Source organism: Bison bison, unplaced genomic scaffold, assembly GCF_000754665.1.
Source record: "Bison bison bison isolate TAMUID 2011002044 unplaced genomic scaffold, Bison_UMD1.0 scf7180017864472, whole genome shotgun sequence".
NCBI lineage: Eukaryota > Metazoa > Chordata > Mammalia > Artiodactyla > Bovidae > Bison > Bison bison.
The window spans coordinates 691811-705486 of NW_011495033.1; the positions used below are offsets into that span (position 1 = coordinate 691811).

General features: G+C 54.3%; 1 protein-coding gene across 1 annotated transcript in view; it reads right to left on the reverse strand.

The window, feature by feature from the left end:
* Positions 1-13676, reverse strand: part of SGSM2 (small G protein signaling modulator 2) — a 39940-nt gene that overhangs the window by 17498 nt on the left and 8766 nt on the right. The window contains exons 3-7 of the mRNA XM_010861665.1: positions 1400-1562; positions 993-1154; positions 663-730; positions 418-563; positions 17-151 (exon numbers count right to left, since the gene is read on the reverse strand). Coding sequence (XP_010859967.1) covers positions 17-151; positions 418-563; positions 663-730; positions 993-1154; positions 1400-1562 — 674 coding nt within the window. The remainder of the gene's footprint in view (positions 1-16; positions 152-417; positions 564-662; positions 731-992; positions 1155-1399; positions 1563-13676) is intronic.

The following is a 13676-nucleotide window of genomic DNA, read 5'->3' on the forward strand; positions in this document are numbered from 1 at the left end:
CTTTGGCCTCCCCTACCGGCTGCACCAGCACGTTGTTCTTGCCGTAGAGCAGCCGGGCCCTGGAGTTCTGGTGCAGCGACTCCACGTACTCGCGGGCGCAGGCGGCAAGCCTGTCCTCCGACGCACTGCCGCTTGAGTGTCGCTTGCGGATCTGCACACAAAGTCATGGCTTGGCCCCCGGTCCAGGGAGATCAGCGTGGGGGCCAAGGACCCCGAGAGTCCTTCCTGTCCCCAGTTTGCCCTCAGCCTCGGACCAGCTCTGTGCTCCCGGCATTTATTTAAGAGCCAGTGCGGGGAAGGCTCTCCCGGGCTGGCCGCTACCGCCTGTATCTGCCAGGAGCACACAGGCTGACTGCCCTCGCCACAGGCCCAGGGGCCCATCCTGGGTGAGCACGGGGTGGGAAGAGGGACACCTACTCCTAGGGCTGGGCGCTTCGCAGGGGAGTCCTGGCGATGCGGGGGACCCCGGATACGGTGTCTCTGGACCAGCTCATCAGCAGAGGGGTCAGTCCAGTAGTGGTCGGCTGTCTTGAGCTTGGTGTACTCCAAGGCACAGGGCCCCACTGTGGAGACAGGAACCATCAGCTCGGGGGTGGCCCCTTGGCACCTGCCCCGGAGCCACCGCTGTGGGCCAGCACAGGCCTCTCTGATCCCAGGCTTACCTAGAAGAGAGGCCAAGATGGGGCCAAACACAGGGTCTGCCAGTAATGCCTCCTTCTCGTAGTACTTGCTGCCAGGAAAGAAACAGACAGGGTGACCGCAGGGCTCCGGGCCTCCTTCCAGGGCTGTCAAGCTCACCAAGGAGACATGTCCCCACCCAATCCAAGTCCAGTAATCAAGCAGCAATGAGTCCACAAGGGCTGAGCTTTGTGGGTGACCTGGGTGGTCCCTGCTTTCTGGGTGCTACAGGGAATGGCGCATGCCTAGAGACCACGGTGGGCAGTCAGGCCTGGGGTGGGAGTGGGGAGTGGGTCTCAGGGAAGGGCAGTCACCTGCAGTTCTCCACCAGGTACTGCACGACCTTGTCCAGCACTTTCTCCATCAGCGCTGTGCGCACCCATATGTGCTTCAGGGCCTGCAGGCTGAGGGCTGGGGCCTTCCCGCTGGCAGAGCCCTGTCTCCGCAGGGTCTCCTGGTTGCCTGCCAAGGGTTTCCTGCAAAGAGAGAGGTGGGCTCCAGGAGTGTAAGGGCTTGGGGGGCAAGCCGCAATGCAGACTGATGGCTCTGGGAACAGAGTCTGGTGCCACAAGACGAGAACCCAGAGGACTGACTGGGAGGAGGGGTTGGAGATGAAAGGGCCACCCCCCCTCATCACCCTTAGTCTGGCCCCTCACCCGAGAGGCCCTTGGAAATGGACGGAGCAGAAGGGAGGGGCGGGGCGGGGCCGGCCCAGGCTCACCTGCCCTCCACTTGCTGCTGCAGCTCCTGCACCTTGTGGCAAATCTCCCCGGCCACCGGGCACGTCTTCCCCACCTTGGTGAACAGGGCTGCCATCTTGTCACTGCGCAGGAAGCCGGCAGCGCGGCGCCTCAGCTGATGCAGGAGGCAAGCCTCCACTGCACCTGGGCCACAGAGGGGACGGCAACTAGCCTAGGCAAGACAGCGAGGGGAGAACACCCCTCCCTCATACCTGTGGGGAGCACAGGGGCGAGGACTGCCCCAGGCGAGGACTGCGGGGTGCGGTTCAGGCTTAGGGCGGCCAGGGAGATGCATCCCGACCTCCTCCCAAAGTGCTCCCGCTCGTGCCCCTGCTCCTCCCTGCCCAGGGTGGACCCCTGGGGGCTTTGACGTGCCATTCCATCCCTGTCCCCTCCCACCACCTGGCCTGGTATGTCATGCCTCCTGTATGTGGCATCGTCCTGAGGCTCTGAGGACAAAGCTGCCAGGGCGGGTGGTATGGGTGACTCCACCCCTGCCCACGAGGGCAAGCGCGGACAGCACCCCCAGGACAGGGGACGAGGGGAACACACAGCCCGGCAGCCCTCCTGGAGAGCACTGATGATGCGGTTGCTAAGGAACGAGGCTCTGGAGAAGGAGCTGAAATATTGATGAAGCCACTGCAGAGATCAGACCTGACAGCGGCCCTGAATTATTGATGAGCCCTGCGGGAGTGAGAGATTTCTCCTTCCCATGCAGGGAGGGCTTCCCTTCATTCATTCATATTTTTAGGGGCTAGGCCTACTCTCCGTCTGGACGCTGCTTACAGCAGACAAGCTCCACAGGAAGCAAAGAAGGGCGTGGTGGGGGAGGGTGGGGAGCTGCCCTGGGCACAGACAGATGCTAAAAAGAAATTAGTGTGGAAGTACGGGGGAGGAAGGGGCTTGGCCATGACTGAGGCAAAGCTGATTGTTTTACAGCTGAGGAAGGAAAGGCCCTGAAAGGGGAAGAAGGCTGATTCGCATCACAAAGTGGCAGAGATGGGAGGAGGAGCCAGGGCCCCAAACATGGGCTGAGCCCCTTTCACCTCCTCCAGGTGCGTTGGGGGTGGGGGCTCAAGGTGGGAGGAGGTCTCTTGCCTCATGTGTTCTCTTTTCACAGGGACTGGGCTGGAGGTGGGCTTCCCAGGTAGCACTAGTGGTAAAGAATCTGCCTGCCAATGCAGGACACACAGTTCAGTTCAGTTCAGTTCAGTCGCTCAGTCGTGTCCGACTCTTTGCGACCCCATGAATCGCAGCACGCCAGGCCTCCCTGTCCATCACCAACTCCTGGAGTTCACTCAGACTCACGTCCATCGAGTCAGTGATGCCATCCAGCCATCTCATCCTCTGTCGTCCCCTTCTCCTCCGGCCCCCAATCCCTCCCAGCATCAGGGTCTTTTCCAATGAGTCAACTCTTCGCATGAGGTGGTCAAAGTACTGGAGTTTCAGCTTTAGCACCATTCCTTCCAAAGAAATCCCAGGGCTGATCTTCAGAATGGACTGGTTGGATCTCCTTGCAGTCCAAGGGACTCTCAACACACAGGTGGGTTCAATCCCCTATTCGGGAAGATCTCACATGCCTCGGAGCAGCTAAGCCCGTGAGCCACAACGACTGAGCCTGTGTTCTAGAGCCTGGGAGCTGCAGCTACTGAAGCCAGCAGGTCCTAAGCCCGTGCTCCGAAACAAGAGGAGCCACACACCACAACGAGAGAGTAGCCCCTATTCGCCGCAACCAGAGAGAAGCTCGTGTGGCAACAACAACCCAGCACAGCCAAAAACAAAAACAAAACTATATTTAAAAAAAAAACAAACAATCTGCATCTTAAAAAAAAAAAGAGAAACCGGCACTTGGGAAATAACCACTGAAAGCAGCAGCTGTCACCTAATTTCTGCCTTTACTGTTACGGTCACTGCTGTCCTGTAAGTTTTGGCTGTCTCTCGCACTGAGGTTGAGACGTTTAGAGAGTCCCTAGGGCCAAACTGGAGGCTGGCCAGCTCAATGAGAGTGGTCCCGGGGTGGGGAGGGAGGTTACCGTCCCTGCCCTCTCCTGGGAGTTCAGGCCTGGGAGACGCAGCCTTTCCCTCCTGCCACATTCATACATGTGTGAGCATGTGTGTACGCAGACAGGTGTATCTACAGGGGTCATGTGTATATGAGGCATGTGGGGGAATCTTCGCTTCGGAGTCACATGCCCCGCTCTGTGGTAGGTCCCTGGAGGTCCTATGTAGCCCTGGGGCAGGGAGCACAGATGAGTGGCCTTTTAGTCCTAGGCTCTTGGTCCTGCTGCAGCTACACACCCACACCTGGAGGAAAGTGGCGACTGTTTCCCGGGCTGGCAGTGCCCGTTCAGAGAGGGAGAAAAACAGAGAGGAACAGGAACCAGAGTGGCAGCAGGCGGCACCAGTCCTGCAGGGGACCGAGCTCCTCAGTGATGTGACTAATTGCTGGGGTAATGAGTCATTAGCCTTCCTACCTTCCCCAGGCGACCGTTGCGTGGCACGCACGAAGCCAGGCTGGGGAGCTGGGGATCCAAGCAGCGGCCTAGCCTCACCCAGCCTGCCAGGCAGCCTCTGGGCACGAGGCTGCGAGTTCTCTGGGAGTGGGTGGAGGCATGCCTCCATAATCACCATGAGTAGGGAATGCTGAGAACAGCACACCAGGTGCCCCCACTCACCCTGTGGCCCTGAAGTGCCTCCTGTGAAACCCGGGCAAGGTGCCAGGCAACATCTGCAGCAGGAGAAACCTCTCTCGCCTCTCTACCTTCCAAGCAAAGTAATCAACCCTCTGCCAAAGTAACACCCTCTGCCAGGTGTTCCTAGTCTGAGTCCCCAGGCTCCTTAGTCAGGACTTGTTAGACCACAGTATGCCTCCCCCGTTCCCAAAGGAGTGAACCTCGCAGAGGAGAAGTGCGTGTGATGAAAGATGTTATCGTGTGCAGTGTGTAGGCAAAATGAGATCATAACACTTGTAATAATTGAGAATTACTCTCCTGAGAGGGTCTGTGGATGGGCTTCTGGACTTTCCAGGGAGCTCCTAACTTTGCACACAGAATCATTGGCCTGCTCCCACATGCATAGGTGGGTGGTTCTTTTCTGAATAAGGAATCCTTGACTTTTGGTTTCTAAAAGGGGTCTCTGACCCCAGAAAATTTTAAAACCCAGCTCTAAGACTTCTGGGTTGAGCAGAATCACAGACATGTCCACTGATCGACACTCGCAGAGATGCAAGCACAAAGACCCGCCTGGTCCCTCTCTGTGTACAGTGAACCCACACTCAGAGCTGCAGCTGCAGAGCCACCAGCAATAATGTCCACCTCTCCAGCTGCCACACTCCCCAGGAGGGCCTCTCATGGACCATTAAGCTGCCCTTCCCAGGGGAAAGGCCACATAGAAGCCTCTGGAGGAGAGGGCCCTGGCAAGGAGACACCCATCACAGCCAAATCACCAAGTCAGCCGAAACCATCCCCCTTCTGACAGAGCTGTCCTGGCCCTGGTACCCCAGCAGTGACATGAAGGCTTCAGATACCAGGGTTCCTAGTACTACCCACAGCCACTCCGGATGCTCCCAAAGATGGGAAACACCATCCTGATAGTCGTTCGGCTCATTTCACGTAAGAAAAACACAGACTGATTAAGAACAAATCTACACTGTTACTGTTTTTGATGACTGGTTGGGATGGAAGCATTTGGGTGAGTGAATTGAAGCAGAGAAACAGACATGACTCAACAAGCTGGATCTTCTCACTGCCTGCCTATGGTGGCCTTTGGAGCTGCGGTACCAGAGGGGCCCAGGGTACCCTCTCTACTCCGTCATCCTGCTCCACTGACAGCAAGGCTCAGGGAACTGCTGTCAGTGAGCCAGGATGAGAGTAGAGAGGGCACCCTGAAGCAACTTTGCACGCACACAGGCATGCACACAGGCACGACACATTCGTACGGTGTAATTACAATGCCACTCTGAAAAGAGTGAGGATGCGCTCTAGGAGCTCAGAACAGAAAAGTCTTTAAGAGACCTCTGGATGACAAAAAGGGTGGGGTAAACAAAAAACAGTTTTTTTAAGATTAGGATAAAAAAAAACTCTGGAAGGAGGCACAAGAAGCAATATAGTCTTGATTTCTGGGCCAGGTTACTGATTCAAAATAATAATCATAATTGCATCATGAAAGGATGCCAAAGATTCTCTCCATTCGGGAGGTGAATTGTCACACAACTCAGAAAGGCTCGGGATCTGTCCATTGGCACCCCACCCTTCTCCAGCACTCAGCAAGTAGGGTCTGCAGGTTGGTTTGCTTCCCCACTCTCACAGGAGCACCCAAGCTCTGCTTAGGGCAGCCACTGGTGATCTGAGCTGCGCAGGGACCGAGAAACAATTCCGTGGGCTGAGAGAAGCTCTGGTGTCTCAGGAGCCCACAAGAATGGATTAAAGCGAGTGGGGCTTCTCTGGTGGTCCAGAGGTTAAGACTCCGCACTTGCACTGCAGTGGGTGTGGGTTCAGTTCCTGGTTGGGAACTAAGATCCCACGTGCCACGAAGCACAGCCAAAAAAAAAAAAAAAAAGAATGGACTAAAGCCATGGCTGCCCAGGAAACGCAGCAGTAGGGACTGAGAAGGGTCCTCAATCAGCCCTGGGTCCTCAGCAGCAGCCCCGGCTCTCATACGCACGTCCACAACTAAGCTGCGTTCAGCAGCCAAGGGGCCTGGACAAGCCCAGAAGAGTTATAGGGGGGCCCACTGAACGGCCTTCCAAAGATGACGCTAGTTGGCTGAGGTGGAGGACTCGGCGTCCAGAGTCAGCACAGCCTGACGTGAAGGCTGGGCCGGAGGCTCCGAGGCGGGAGGGGTGGCTAACGGGACGAGCAGGTGTGTTCAGTGTCCCAGCCCCCACCTCCGCCGGCTGCCATCTGTGCATCTGGCTAGTTCAGCCTCTGAGCGAGGAGAGTTAAACAGGTGGCTGGTCTGGGGCCTGGAGTTCTGGGGGACTTGACTCAGAGCAGAATTTTTAAAAGTCTTGGAGGGCAGAACCAAGATTTCCAGGAGAGGAGCAACCCCCCTGGAGATAGAAGCCGGGGTAGGATGGGCGGCCTCCTTTCACGCGGTGGATAAAGTGGGCGGAGCAAAGAGGTGAGGCCGGCATCGCAAGCCTCTCCCCTCCCCACTTCCCTGGCTGGCTATTTCCACCCAGGGATTTATAACAGCTGCCTCCACGCGGAATGAGCATTTCTATGGTAACGGGGGGTACATTTTCCCTCCGCCTGCACTGGTGATGCTGGCTGTTTGCTTCAGCTTTGTGTGTTGGGGGAGGGTGGGTGGGGGGTGGCATTCAGCTTTGTTCAAAGCCCTAAAACAAGAAACAACTCTCCCATCCAGACTTTCACTGGGAGGAGACAGCCCTTCCCTGAGATTCCGGAATTACACAGGTGAAGGAAATGAGGTTCATCCCGCACATACCCATCTTCCTTGTCCCGCTGGGGATGCATGGCAAAGTCCATGTGCAGAGCTCACACTGGCTGCCCAGGGAGCCAGGCCAGTGCCAGCCACACCCAGCTAGGCAAGGGACCCACTGTCTCAAGGACATCAATCCAGCAAATGTCCCTTCTCTTCGCTGTATCTTTCACTTTTCCCTATTAGATACTTTCCATTTGTATATAAGGGCTTGCCAGGTGGTGAAGTGGTAAAGAATCCACCTGCAATGCAGGAGATGCAGGAAGCCAGGGTTTGATCCTTGGGTCAGGAAGATTCCCTGGAGTAGGAAATGGCAACCCACTCCAGTATTCGAGCCTGAAAAATTCCATGGACAGAGGAGCCTGCCGGGCTACAGTCCATGGGGTTGCAAAGAGTCAGACACCACTGAGTGACTAACACTTCCCAGTATTCTTGCCTGCAAAGTTCCATGGGCAGGGGAGCCTGGCAGGCAGTGCATGGAGGTCACAAAGAGTCAGATGCGACTGAACACGCATGCATATTTGTAAATAAATATTCTCTATTTTCTTCAATTAAAAAAAATAAACCACCACCTCCCTTGGCCCTGTATCCCCACTTAGGTATTAAACCATTAAGCTGCTCCCCTTTATGTAACCTCTCTCAAGAACGTGGTGTATGTGCCACACAGCTGGATGGTGTGGTGACTGTTGTGACAGGTCATTTGGGGCTGTCTCCCTGAGGAAGGGCTTGGTCTTGATCTCCAGGGAGAGACTCCGGGTGCCCTTCCTTGGGGCGGTCTCCGTAGGCAGCCCGAGAAGGCGGGACAGGGTGGGGAGGGTGGACATGTGCCACGGTCCCCACCCCCCTCCAGATAGGCGCGCCTCTGGCTCTGTCAAGGTCAAGGATTTCCCACGGGCACTGATGGATGGGGAGACAGAGCACCGAGAGCTTTTCTTTTGGGACAGGGGAGCTGCAAACGCTCTTGTTTTTCTTACAAAACGAGCCTTCAGAGCCCGCCGCAGCGGTTGTGGTCAGCGCTGAGGTTTCAGGCCTCTGGCTTTCCCTATAGAAGCTCCCTCATGGTGGTGCAGGGGGGTCCAGTGTCTTGGGTTTCTACCCTTTTTCCTCTTTTTGGAATTTCACCATGACAGGCCACTGCCCAACTGACCATCCTACCACTGGGCAGCCAGATGATGGCTGGTCTAGTGTGGGCTGTTGAAGACAAGAGAGGGTAAGGTTTGTGCCCTTCTTGTGTTTGCTCTCTAGAACTACCCAGGTCCCCCAGCCCAGACCCTATCTCTGGTTTAAAAGACCAAGGATGGGAAGGGGAGGAAGCAGCCTCAGCCAATAATAGGTCCTTCCTGGTTCTAGCTGGGGGTCCAGGATCAGGGAGGACCCTTCAGAAACATCTGGTCCCTTCCCTTGTTCTTCCCACCTCCCCTGGGTACCGAGTCTAGACCGTGAAGCCCCCACAGCTCACAGATGTGTGTACACAGCCTTGGGGACAGAGCCTGGGTCAGTTTGGGAATAGGACTATCTCTGTGTGTTGAGTGAACACAATGTCATCAGTCTACAAGGCAAATTCAGTTATGAAAACTCAGTGACTAGCATGTAGTGCTGTGAAGTGAGTCGCTCAGTTGTGTCCCACTCTGCAACCCCATGGCCCATACAGTCCATGGAATTCTCCAGGCCAGAATACTGGCGTGGGTAGCCGTTCCCTTCTCCAGGGATCTTCCCAACCCAGGGAGCAAACCCAGGTCTCCCACATTGCAGGCGGATTCTTTACCAGCTGAGCCACAAGGGAGCAGGACTTTAGACCCCTCCCTCCTGTATCCAACATCCAGGTCCAACACCCAGAGGGTGGGACAGATTTGCATACTTATTTGTCTCTTCTGTAGGCTTATATGCCCAGAATCCTATTTAAGGATGCCTTCAATACAGATGTGTTGAAATAAAAATATTTCCTGTAACTGCTAAGTCGCTTCAGTCGTGTCCGACTCTGTGCGACCCCACAGACGGCAGCCCACCAGGCTCCCCCGTCCCTGGGATTCTCCAGGCAAGAACATTGGAGTGGGTTGCCATTTCCTTCTCCAATGCATGAAAGTAAAAAGTGAAAGTGAAGTCACTCAGTTGTGTCTGACCCTCAGGGATCCCATGGACTGCAGCCTACCAGGCTCCTCCATCCATGGGGTTTTCCAGGCAAGAGTACTGGAGTGGGGTGCCATTGCCTTCAATAATAAGTTACATATACTTGCTATTTCTATCTCTTCTTCCATCCATCCTCTCCTCTGCTTCCTTTTTTTTAAAAAAAAAAAAACAACAAAACATTTCATTATGGAAAATTCCAAACATATACAAAAGAGGATGATAAAATGAACCCCCATGTACCCATCACACACCATAAACAAGGCTTGACCAATCTTATTTTAGTTATACCACCTCCAACCACTTCCCCCTTATTCCTAGGTTATTTGGAAACCAATTTTAGACATCCTGTATTTTTTCCCATAAATATTTTAGTATGTATCTCTAAAAGATGACTTTTAAAAACATCTGCCTAATACCTGTACTGCACCTACAGAATTAATAATAATTTCTTAATATCTTCAAATTCCTAGATTGGGTTCCCAGAGTTCAAATTCCTGATTGTCCAGATGCTCCAAGTTCCCAGGAACATGGATTCCCAGAGGGAATCCAGGAGAAGGTTCTAGGAGGCTTTATGGGGAAGGTTATAAGATCACTTTCAAGAACAAAGCAGAAGGTCGCTGGTGGTGATGACACTTACTGAGCACTTACTGCATACTCCATGCTGTGTGCTTTGCCCCCCTCACTCCTTTAACCCCTCATAACAACCTTATGGTGTAGGTTCAGAGTTGCTGACTAAGTGGCCATGGTGGCATACTTGGTGACATGGTCAGTCTGTGAAGCCAGGTCAGGTCTGTCGGACTCCAGTGTCTCGGTCAGCTGCAGACCGCTGCCACCTGCCCTCAGCCACGCCCCAAGGCAAGGGGAGCAGAGCCAGAGCCCCAGAGGGCCTTCCTGCCTACCCGATCACTTCCGGGTGCAAAGTGGGGAGCCACATATGCTGAGAATGAGCTGTTTGTTCAGTGCGAGCAGGAAGCAGAGAGAAGGGATCCCTTTCACTGAAGGGAGGGAGACTGAAAACTGCCTGGCGTCTGACTCTCAGAACCTGCGGCAGCATCCCAGGTGGGATGCATCTTCCCATCACACCTGCTTCTCTCAGCTCATTAGTATATCCCCGCCTTTCCCTAGAGGAGCTAGCTGCTGCTGCGGACCTTCCCCGGCTAATGAAAGCCGCTTAGCAACAGGGAGCTGGTTAATAAAGCCCTGGTGCGGTTCCCAGCTCGAGACTCCACCCCCATCTCCCATTACAGCTCATCCTCAGTCTGAAGCAACCTCAGGTGGACCGGGCGGGTGGAGGGCAGGGAGCCTGGGGACTGATGGCAGGGCTGGCCCCCTCTGGCCTGGGCCCACCCCCAATGCCAGAGGATATCTACACATCTAAGAACCTGCTTGGCCAGGCCTGGAACCTCTCTGTGGGCCTCCTAAGACCCTTCTACCCACTGGTGGTTAAAAATCCAACTTCAGCGCCCAATGGGGATGGAGCAAACAGAGACACTGGGGAGGCAGACACTCCCAGACCTGAGCTGGGAATTGAGGGGAGGCCCAGTGCTCCTCGGTGGAGCCCTAAATTACCCCAGACCCCTCCATGGGAAGAGAGTGAGCAGGCATATTACAAATGCAGAGTTCAGACAATCCGCTGTTTGACCCTGAGCTTGAGTTGCTCACAAGGCACCTTGCCCTCTGGAGGAGGGGTTGGCGGGAGATACTGGCCTACACGTGGGGGTTCAAGATGTGGAGTGAAAACAGAAAGCATTCATTTCACTCAGCAGTAAGTGTCCACAATCAAAAAGTGTCAAAGGCCATATTAGGAAAATGCAAACTTGACATGACTTTTCAAGATAAAGGGGAGAGGGGCTTCCCTGGTGGTCCAGTGGCTAAGACTCCACATTCCCAATGCAGGGGTCTTGGGTTCGATCCCTGGTCAGGGAGCTAGAGCCCATATGCCACAGCTAAAGATCCAGCATGCCACAACAAAGACTCAGTGCAGCCAAACAAATAAAAAAACAGATACATAAACTAAAACAAAAAGATGAAGAGGGGATATCAGAGAACCATCTCCCACGGTGGGGTTTGGGTCTGTTCTCTGGGAGGGGGGGTGCAGTCACCAGGTCTGGGGGGCTGGGAGGGGGCATCTCAGGGTAGCGCTGCAGCCACGCTCCTTGGTAGGAGAGCAGCACACAGAGATCCGATCCCTGCCGGCCAGGTGTGCCAGCAGGGCCTGCTCACAAGGCTTCCACCTGCAGGGGCCTGACCAGCTTCTAGACAGACAGGTTTAGAAACAAGCACAGCAAACACACAACAAAGCGTCTTCCTTGCCAGGCCTGGAGTCTCCCTCCTCCCCTTGAGGAACAGGAACTTTCCTGGGTTTACCCGGGGCTAGGTGTTGACCCAGGGATTTTTCAGTTCCATTTTTAAGGCTCTCCAGAAGGTGATGTTTCTGGTCCAAATGTCTATATTCTAAGGAAGCTTAGGGAAGCTCTTCTAGCTCAGGCTCTGCCCTCTTCAGTCAGACACCCCCTAGCCATCCTCTGCCATGAACAGAGGGGCCAGGGCAGGGGGGCCCAGGATCCCAGGCCTCTACAAAGCTCAAGGGAAAGAGGTCACTCACTGCATAGCTAATCCAGTCTCCACAGCCTTCACTCCGCTCCCTTTCTCTGCACTCCCATTTCCCCTCAGAATAAAGCTGACTTCTGGATATGGCTAGGACCACTGTAAGACCCAGGGCAGGGGACTTCCCTGGTGGTCCCTGGTTAAGGCTCTGTGCTGCCAATGCAGAGGGCATGGGTTCCATCCCTGGTTGGGGAACTAGGGTCTCACATGCCATGCAGAATGGTCAAAAGAATTTTAAAACCAGACCCAGGGGAAGAATGGATCCACTTCCAACTAAAAATGCACTTCTGAACGTTTTCCCAGTGGGTGAAGGAGCCTGGCATATCAGACTCTCCAAAAAGCCAAAAGACTGGAGTTTTCCATCAGTACATGCCTATTCTTCCTGCCTGCCCCCCCAACACCCCCAGGAATCCCTGGTTATGATTCCACCATGTGATGCAGGCAGGAGAAAGGGCTGATAATCACTGCTTTAAACCAACCTTATTTTGAGCCCAAGCTGGGATCCACCTCACCACTGAACACCACCATTAGTACAGTGTCAGGATTCCTCTTCTCGTGGGTCTCAGATGCCCGGCTCAACTTAGCTTTATTCTGCTGGCAGCCCCTCCTGCTGGCGTTCCCTTTAGTGACTGTGCACTGAGCCCAAGGCAGAGGCAGCAAACTGGCAGAGGCTTGCAGATGCCTCTTGTTGAGCCCACACAAATTTTTTTTTAATGAGAGTTAGTTATCAGCATTTAAAAACTGGGACATTTCATACAGAAACCCAGACTGCTGGCTTCTCTTAAAATAAAACAAAGGCCACGGCAAGCCCAGGACCAGCATTCCTGCAGAAGCTGAGTGGTGGCTGCCCCCTTCAAACCTGGCCAGGGCTGTACCCACTCCTGCCCACTGCCTGCTGTTCTACATCCGGATTTTCTCATCTGACCCTGTGGGCATTTCAGTTTGCGCTTTGACCTAAGGTACCTCCTGAAATCCAGCCAAACTTGGGTCAGTTTCATAGACTCTTGATCTATTTCAGTGACCGAAACTGACTGAAAGTGCAAGAATCATGGCTTTTGAAGGTGGTATCGCTGCCTGCTGGAAAGAGCCATGCGCTTCAAGGCAAGAGGCTGAAGTGAGAGCCTTGCCGTTTCCCCGGGACCCCTGGACTGATCCGAGGAGAGCAGGCAGTTTCTTCTCACCCTAATGGTGGGATGCCCACAGCTTCCCGCCTGCCTCTCTTCCCCGGTTCCCCCACCGCCACCCACCTTCGGCATCCATGCACAAGCTGTTTTTGCTATTTCATTGTTCTGCGTTTGCTGTGTGTGCTCCGGACGAAACTGAGCACCATTGCCATGGTGCCACTGGGCCACCAGCAGAGCCCTTCTGGTGACAATGACAGACAGTGGCTGATGTCAGGGGGACTCAGCATAGGTAGAAGGGAGTAGGGTTCTAATACTCTTTAAAGTCACTTATTGCGAGACCAGCATGGTTTTTCCCCAGTAGGGCTTCTGCCAGAGAAAAGGTGGGATCGGATTGGTCCTGTGGACCTGAGAAGAGCTGCTGCTGCTGCTGCTGCTGAGTCATTTTAGTCGTGTCGGACTCTGTGCGACCCCACGGACGGCAGCCCACCAGGCTCCCCCGTCCCTGTGACTCTCCAGGCAAGAACACTGGAGTGGGTTGCCATTTCCTTCTCCAATGAAAGTGAAAAGTGAAAAGTGAAAGTGAATTCGCTCAGTCGAGTCCAACTCCTAGCAACCCCTTGGATTGCAGCCCACCAGGCTCCTCCGTCCATGGGATTTGCCAGGCAAGAGTACTGGAGCTATATCATCTCAAAGAATCAACTTACCCAAAAGGGAGATGGTAGGACCTCAAATCCTGCAAACCTAGCTTCAGCCTTAATGCCCAGAAGAGGAGGAAAGACGGACGTTTTCCTGAGCTCTTACAAAGGTAGGAATGTTCACATGCATCATCTCAATCCCCAGGAAAATTCCTTGAGGTGGGAATCACCACCCTGTTTTTAGAGGAGCAGACTGAGGGTGACAGAAGTCAAGAAACGTGTCCAATACAACTTGAGAAGAAGAGCATCAGGATTTGCCTGAA